Below are 8522 nucleotides of genomic sequence, written 5' to 3' on the forward strand. Positions count from 1 at the left end.
TTTTATATTTTTTTTCATTCTTTTTTTTTTTTTTTTTGTCTTTTTTGGCTATTGCAACAGTGTATAATTACATGGAACTTAAAGAGCTAGATTGGGGTTCATTGCTGTCTTCGAGTCTAGGGTTTCTGCTTGCCCTTTGCTTGATAGGGTTCCCATAGCTTCTTTCTCTTTCATTTTGAGAAACTAGTGTATCTGGGATGGTGTGATTGTGGTACTCCCACTGGTAGGTATTCTGGCTTCTTCTACTTGTGGCATGGTAGTAAAAAACTTTTACTTTTCTATTTTGAGTAAGCTAGCGTGGGACTCTGACCCTTAGTTGAATTTTGGCAGCTCTTTCTATATGTTAAAAGAGATTGGCTGAGATATATGTGTGTGTGCATCTGAGCACACGTGTGCATGTATAGTTAAATCAGCAAAAAGGACATAATTACTCTTCTCCATGTAATTTATTTTTATTTTTATTTTTTTAGAGACAGGGTCTTGCTCTGTCAACCAGGCTGGAGTGCAGTGGCACAATCATAGCTCGCTGCAGCCTTGAACTCCTGGGCTCAAGTGATCTTCCCACTTGGCCTCCCAAGTAGCTGGGACTACAGGATGTGCCTCCATGCCCAGTTAATGTTTTTTTATTTTAGAAACAGGGTCTGACTTTGTTGCCCCAGCTGGTCTCAAACTCCTGGACTCAGGTGATCCTCCCACCTCGGCCTCCCAAAGCACTGGGGTTATAGGCATGAGCCACCGCATCCAGCCTCCATCTCATTTGAGTGTTAGATTAAAATGTTATTTTTGTTAAAAGTGAGCTCTAGCTCACTGTTTACCTATCTTTTTGAAATTCCTAATCCTGAACCCACAAACTGCTTTTACCAACAGGTTTAGCATGACCCATGCATGACTCAGCAAAGTGGATTTTGTCTCCACAGAGAATGCAACAATATGGAAATCCAAGTGGACATTGAAGCCAAACCAAGCCACTATCAGCTGGTGAGTGGAAGCAGCACGGAGGACTCGCTCCATGTTCATGCTCAGATGGCAGAGAATGAAGAAGAAGGTAATGGTGGCGGAGGTGGTGAAGAGGATCCCCCTTGCAGACACCAAAGCTGTGAACAGAAAGACTGCCTGGCCAGCAAACCTTGGGACATCAGCCTGGCCCAGCCTGAAAGCATCCGCAGTGACCTAGAGAGCTCTGATACACAGTCAGACGATGTGCCAGACATCACCTCAGATGAGTGTGGCTCCCCTCGCTCCCATACTGCAGCCTGCCCCTCGACCCCCAGAGCCCAAGGTGCACCGAGCCCAAGTGCCCATATGAACCTCTCTGCCCTAGCCGAGGGACAAACTGTCTTGAAGCCAGAAGGTGGAGAAGCCAGAGTATGAAGTGGAATGTATGCTCCTGTTCTGAGAAGCACACTTGTAACTGCATCTTTTGGATTTTTTTTTTTTTTTTCAAGGGGTAGGGATTTATGTATTTTATTTCAGAGATTCTCTGGTCACAGGTTTTCACCCAGGGAAATTCTGAGAAATTCACAATTTCTTACCAGATAAAACATGAAAAGTTTGCCATTAGTCCCCCTCCCCTCCCTCTTTTTAGTTTTAATTTATTGGTTAAACTGATGGCAGCAATCGGTGAGGTGTATCAAAGAGTGTACATATGTATGTGTGTATATTGAATGCTAAACATATTACTGAAAGACACATTTTAATAAAGATTTCTGTCATAATTCAACTTAACTCATTTTCCTTGGCTTGGATAGTCCCACAGAGCCAAGTGTTTGATTGAAACAGAGCACCATCTTTGACAGTCTCTAGACCTGAATTTTTCTAATCCCAGGGAAGAAGGATTGTATTCAAATCCAACCACAGTAGTCATCTATAAACCTGACTCCTAGCATGACAGGAAGCAAAGCTAGGCTTGTTTTGGACTTTGTAGTCAGACTGAAGAATTATTAGCTGAGTCAGCTGAATAGGGAAGCAGTAGATTAAAGCTAACCTTGCTTGCCCTCTAGAGGCAGCTGTGCAATTTACTCTTAAAGCTTTACCCTTTTCTTCATTATAGTCACTATTAGTCATATACTTCAGAGAAGGGAAGGAGTGGCAGTGCCAGGTAGTTCTTAAGAGAATTCTCAGTGGCTAGGCACGGTAGCTCACGCCTGTAATCCCAGCACTCTGGGAGGCCAAGGCAGGTGGATCATTTGAGGTCAGGTGTTTGAGACCTGCCTGGCCAACATGGTGAAACTACGCCTCTGCTAAAAGTACAAAAATTAGCCAGGTAGTAGTTGTGCATGCCTGTAATCCCAGCTACTCAGGAGGCTGTGGCAGGAGAATCGCTTGAGCCTGGGGAGGCAGAGGTTGCAGGGAACTGAGATCCCTGCAACTCCAGACAGGGTGACGGAGACCCTGTCTCATAAAAAAAGAGTTCTCAGTGAATGTTGCATGGTTACAAGTTGGAGAACAGAATATTCTGTTACTGGAGGAAGAAATATACTGATGCATATAATCACAAAGCAGTGACATATGTGTTTGCTGTGCTCTCAGGTATACCACTCCATGTTCTAAAAAACTTTCTCAGGTTTTCTAATCTAGTTTAAATAAAAGGGACTAAGGAATGTGAGATTTGTAATGAAAGGAGGGGATATGCCCTCAAAATCTCTAAACGTATTTATCTGATCTTACAAATTTGTCAAAATTGAGCTAAGTTTTTACTACGAAGAGTTTTGGCTCTGTGTAAAATAATGTCCTGGCCAGGCACAGTGGCTCACGGCTGTAATCCCAGCACTGTGGGAAGCCGAGGCAGGCAGATTACCTGAGGTCAGGAGTTCAAGAACAGCCTGGTCAACATGGTGAAACCCCCATTTCTACTAAAAATACAAAAGTTAGCCAGGCCTGGTGGCATGTGTCTAACTCCAGCCACTCAGGAGGCTGAGGCAGGAAAATCGCTTGAACCTGGGAGGTGCTGGTTGCAGTGAGCTGAGATCACCTACTGCACTGCAGCCTGGGCGGCAGAGGGAGACTCTATCTCAAAAATTAAAAAAAAAAAAAAAAAAAATGAGCCAGGGGCAGTGGCTCATGTGGGCAATCCCAGCACTTTGGGAGGCTGAGGCGGGTGAATCATAAGGTCAGGAGATCAAGACCATCCTGGCCAACATGGTGAAACCCTGTCTCTACTAAAAATACAAAAATAAGCTGGACATGGTGGCAGGTGCCTGTAGTCCAGCTACTCAGGAGGCTGAGGCAGGAGAATCACATAAACTCAGGAGTCGGAGGTTGCAGTGAGCCAAGATCGCGCCATTGCACTCCAGCCTGGGCGACAGAGTGAGACTCTGTCTGAAAAAATAAAATAATATCCTTAGAAATTAAAGCTTATATACACTATAGCAAGAAAATGAGAAGACTCATGAAACCTGATGTCAGATTCCAAAGCTTGCAGTGACTTACTTTGACTATATGAGTCCGTTTCATGCCCCTAACTTCCCCAACTTTTAGATCTTATTTATGTATTTAGAGATGGAGTCTGGCCCTGTCCTCCAGGGTGGAGTGCAGTGGCATGATTTTGGCACACTGCAACCTCTGCCTCCTGGGTTCAAGTGATTCTCAAGTCTCAGACTCCTGAGTAGCTGGAATTACCAGTGCATGCCACCACGCCCGGCTAATTTTTGTATTTTTAGTAGATACGGTGTTATGCCATTTTGGCCAGGCTGGTCTGGAACTCCTGACCTCAAGGGATTCCCCCGCCCTCGGCCTCCTAAAGTGCTGGGATTACAGGCATGAGCCACCTCACCCAGCCCTCAGATTGCATTTAAAGAGCTTCCAGTGTCAGACCTCTATCACCTTAGCCCTGGGCCCAGAGGAAAAATTGAAATCCTCCTTTCCCTGAGGACCAGATGGCTTTCTGTTTCCTTTCACAGATGCACTTTTGTCCTCCTGGCCAGTGTTTTACTACAATGAGGAGGGCAAGTCTGGACAACAGCCAGCTTGGAAGATTCTTATCTCTTGGGCACTGCAGCCAGACTTCACACGTTTCCCTGCACCTAGGACAGGAAATGCTGTTAGTGGACTTTGGATTTCTGGAAGAATGTTCCCTGAAGGGGGCGTGTACTTGTGTGAAAAAGAGAACTTGTTGGAAAAAGAGGCAGACAGCCTGGAGATCTCTGAAACGAATTATCAACTCAAAACTTGGAATTCTCTTGAAGCCTCAAGAGAACAATTCACTTCTTTGATAAATCAAAGAAGTCTGTTGGAGGGGCAGTAGTTTATGGCCAAACCTGTATTTCTTATCTGGGTTCCACTTACTACGGCTGTGAGATTTGGGCAGTTTACTCTCAGTCTGTTTTCAATTAGCCAAAATGGAGATGATGATCCTAGTTATGGGGTTGTGAAGACTGAGATGGTATACTGAAAATGTTTTGGTAAAGGCCCATGTTTTTTCCTCCTGCAGGAATAAGAAGAAATGAGTTAAAGGAGATTTTAGATATCAAATAAGAAAGGAAGCCTAGACCTCTAGGCCAGAGGCTATGAAACATTTAAATTCATTCTAATCCTTAGCAACACATTAGCAGATGAAAAGGCCCATCATCACCACCTAGAGGCAAACACAAGTAATGCATTAGAAAAGTTACAGTAGCTTAGAAAATGGGGAAGTTTAATTTCCTCTTCATACAGCCTTCATTCATTCTGAAATACCTACCGCATTTCAGGTATAAGATGTAGTAATGACTAAAATTCCAAGTTCCTGTCCCCATGGAACTTAGACTCTAGTGGGGGAAAGCAATCAGATATATAATCTGGATGGAGGATAAGTACTCTGAAGAAAAACAGAAGACAGAGTGGTAGATAGTGCTACTTGACATGACCAGGTTGGGCCTCCTTAATAAGGTTCCATATTATTAGAGCCTTTAATGGGGCAAGGAAGATATAACTATGTGAATATCTAGGGGAAGCACATACCAGACATGAGGAATAAAGTACAAAGGCTCTTTGTTAGAGCATCCTTAGTGTGTTTCAAAAAAAGCACAGTATAGAGGCCTATATGGCTGGAACAAAGTGGACCAAGATGGGGAGAGGAGTGGATTAGGTCAAAGATGTAGCTGGGGCAAGATTGTGTAGATTAGCCAAACAACTCTGAAGACAAGGAAATTTTAGATTTCTCTGGGCCAGGAAGAGGTAGTCTTCAACGCCAGACAGATGCAGTGCTTGCAGCCAGCTTTCAAAGGGGCTGAAACTGGGAGGGGGCATGTCTGATCACTAGTACTACTTGGACGGGCCAATGTGAAGAAGCTTGTGGATAATGGTAAATGAATACTCATTTATTTTCACCTAAGGTACCTTCTTATGCTGCAGAGGCTGGAAAACTAAAACCTTCATGTCTTAGATTTCCTTGAAACCAAGGTTCTGAAGGTAACCTAAGGTTTAGTTTTGCCAATTAGATGCACAAACAAGATGTGGAAGAAGGAGTGATTCAGGGGTTATCTTTAGCTACTTTGGCTATTGCTCCTGCAAGATGTAGGTTTCTCTTTAACTGCATTCTAATATCCATCAGTAGCTTTGTGGGTGTTGAAGGGTGTCTGGATCCATAGATAGCAGTCTGTGATATTTTCTTGTAGTCAACCTGTAGTGGCCTCCTAATTCCTCATCTCCCATTTGGTGGCAGAGGTAGCAGCTCACATGGAAGGCTAATTCCGGGTCTGGGAATCTCCTGGAGGCCCAACCTATGGCCATGTTCCCCAGGCTTTCCAACGCTTTTGTAAGCACCTAATTGACCTGTATTGAATCCTTTTGTACTTAAAATTGGTAAAGGGGTATTGTTTTCTGCAGTTACTGAATCCTGGCTAATATAATATTTGGTTCCAAAAGTGGTTACTAGCAACAGGACCTCAAAGATGGGCCTCTTAGAATAGTTATGACTAAGCTGCATTTGAAGGAAATGTAGATCTAGTCACCACTGGAAAATGATAAACTGGTAGGCAAATTGCTTACACCTGTGGTCACCTGAAATGAAATGTCTTTTGAAGAAAAGACATTGGCATCTCAAAGGGCTGCCATAATAGATCATCATGTAAGAAATGGGGACAAATGATGGTGACTACACTAGAGGGGTTAAAGGAAAAAGATGAAAAGCTCAAAAGTTTGACATTTTCAGCTCAAGGCATAGTATGGGAGAGACCCAAAATAATTTTATCTTTTGTAGCTGCAAGGCTCATGTACATCAAAATCAAAGGGAGATTCTGAATCACTGAATTACATACAACATAAGTTGAATTCGTAGCTTTACCAGGCCTCTTATGTGAAAGTGGGGTCCTGAAATGAGCAATAGGGACCCTTGAGTGGATTTGGATAAATTCTAGTGCTGTCAACTCACGGACTCCACTTCTCTTAAGCAGCAGAAGCAGCCCTTCTTCCCCTCATACATATGGCTGGTTCTGCTGCTTGAAGATCTTGGGGGTAGTTGTCCTAAAAGGGAGTACTAATACTTCTCATGTCCCACCCCCTACCCCTCCTTGCTACCAGCTCCAACTAGAGTCAGATCCCAGTATGCTTCTGGAAGGCAAACCCAAAGTCTGATCTGAGAGAGGACTTACACAAGAGTTGTAAGACTTTGCTAATTTGTATCAGCAGAAACAAGGGGAAAATGTGTAGAGCATTAGCAGCTAAGAATTTTTTTTTTTTTTTGGAGACAGAGTCTTGCTCTGTCACCCAGGCTGGAGTGCAGAGGCGCAATCTCGGCTCACTGCAACCTCTGCCTCCCAAGTTCAATCAGTCCTCCCACCTCAGCCTCCCTAGTAGCTGGAATTACAGGCATATGCCAGCACACCCGACTACTTTTTGTATTTTTACTAGAGGCAGGGTTTTACCATGTTGGCCAGGCTGGTTTTGAACTCCTGACCTCAGGTGATTTGCACACCTCGGCCTCCCAAAGTGCTGGGATTACAGGCGTGAGCCACTGCGACCAGCCAAGAATGGCTCTTAACAGGTTGTTGGATGAAACCTGGACTTAAAAGTGGCCTATACAGAGATGGCAAAAATTCCTTATTGTAGCATTAGAAGAAGAATCAAGGCCAGGCATTGTGGCTCATGCTTGTAATCCCAGCACACTGGGAGGCTGAGGGGGGAGGACTGTTTGAGGCCAGGAGTTTGAAACTAGCCTGGGCAATATAGTGAGACCCCATCTCTACAAAAAGTTTAAAAATTAGCTGGGCAGGGTAGTGTGTGCCTGCATAGTTCCAGCTACTCAGGAGGCTGAAGTGGGAAGATCCTTGAACTCAGGCATTTGAGGCTGCAATGAACTATGATCGTGCCACTGCACTCCAGCCTGGGCAACAGAGCTAGACCCCATCTCAAAAAAGAGAATCAGCTGGGCATGGTGGCTCATGCCTGTAATCCCAGAACGTTGGGAGGCTGAGGTGGGTGGATCACTTGAGGCCAGGAGTTCCAGACCAGCCTGGCCAATATGGTGAAGTCCTATCTCTACTAAAAATACAAAAACTAGCCGGGCATGGTGGTGTGCATCTGTCGTCCCAGCTACTTGGAAGGCTGAGGCATGAGAATCTCTTGAACCCGGGAGGCAGAGGTTGCAGTGAGCTGAGATCGCACCACTACACTCCAACCTAGGTGACAGAGCAAGACTCTCTCAAATAAATTAATTTCAAAATATGATGCTGAAAACATTGATGTGTAGATTTATCATAGGTGTGATATGCTTACCTCCTAATTTTGCCCTTCAGCATTGCCAAGAGGTTATTCCTTTCAGCAAGGAATTGAAAACTACATTAAATAAGGGAAACACCTTATCTTGAAAAGTGTGTAGTGTGTACCTTCCCTAGGCTGGAAATGAAGCTAAGAGATGTTACCATTGTAAAGGAATCCCTGATATCAGTAGGGATGATGGAATCCTGCAGTGCCAGGGGCCAAGGACTAGTACCAAGGCAACAAAGCTGGAGTGATGAAAATATGGGTTACCTACCAAGGTTCTATTTGGCTTATAGAACACAAAACAAAGCTTCAGGTCTGGCAAATAGAGGCCTGTTTTGAGTCACCAAAATGAAGATTTACATAGACTCAATTCCTCACAGCTGAAGCCCTTGAAAAAGGGGGTGCAGGATACCCTGGAGGAAGCACCCAGCAGCACCACCGTAACTATACCATAAATCTTCTAGCTTTCCCCAAAAGGATCTCGAGCCATTTACGAACGTGTGCTTAGGGAAACGGAAATACCCAGGCCTTCAGGGATTACTTGGAGATTGGCCTTAAGCCAGCACAAATCCCAAGACCTAAAAAGCCTTTGTGGTCCACTGGTTAGAAGAGAGGCTTTCGTGGTGTTATGGGTCAAATTGTGTCCCCTCCACCAAAAATCATATGCTGAAGTCCTAGCCCCTAGTACCTCAAAATGCGCCCTTACTTGGAAAATGGGGTTGTTGCAGATATAATTAAGATGAGGTCATGTTGGAGAAGGGTGGCCCCCTAATCCGATTGTTGTACATATAAAAAGGGGAAATCTGAACGCAAAGACATGCACGTAGGCTAAGCACCATGTG

The 8522-nt window shown here is 44.4% G+C and overlaps 1 protein-coding gene across 1 annotated transcript in view; it reads left to right on the top strand.

Annotated features, from left to right (window-relative positions):
- The window catches only part of RNF19B (ring finger protein 19B), a 39972-nt gene extending 38252 nt beyond the window's left edge, over positions 1-1720 (top strand). The window contains exon 9 of the mRNA XM_011955658.1: positions 918-1720. Coding sequence (XP_011811048.1) covers positions 918-1371 — 454 coding nt within the window. The 3' untranslated portion in view covers positions 1372-1720. The remainder of the gene's footprint in view (positions 1-917) is intronic.
- The last annotated feature ends 6802 nt before the right edge of the window (positions 1721-8522 follow it).

The sequence above is a fragment of the Colobus angolensis genome, unplaced genomic scaffold (genome assembly GCF_000951035.1).
Source record: "Colobus angolensis palliatus isolate OR3802 unplaced genomic scaffold, Cang.pa_1.0 Scaffold4, whole genome shotgun sequence".
Lineage (NCBI taxonomy): Eukaryota > Metazoa > Chordata > Mammalia > Primates > Cercopithecidae > Colobus > Colobus angolensis.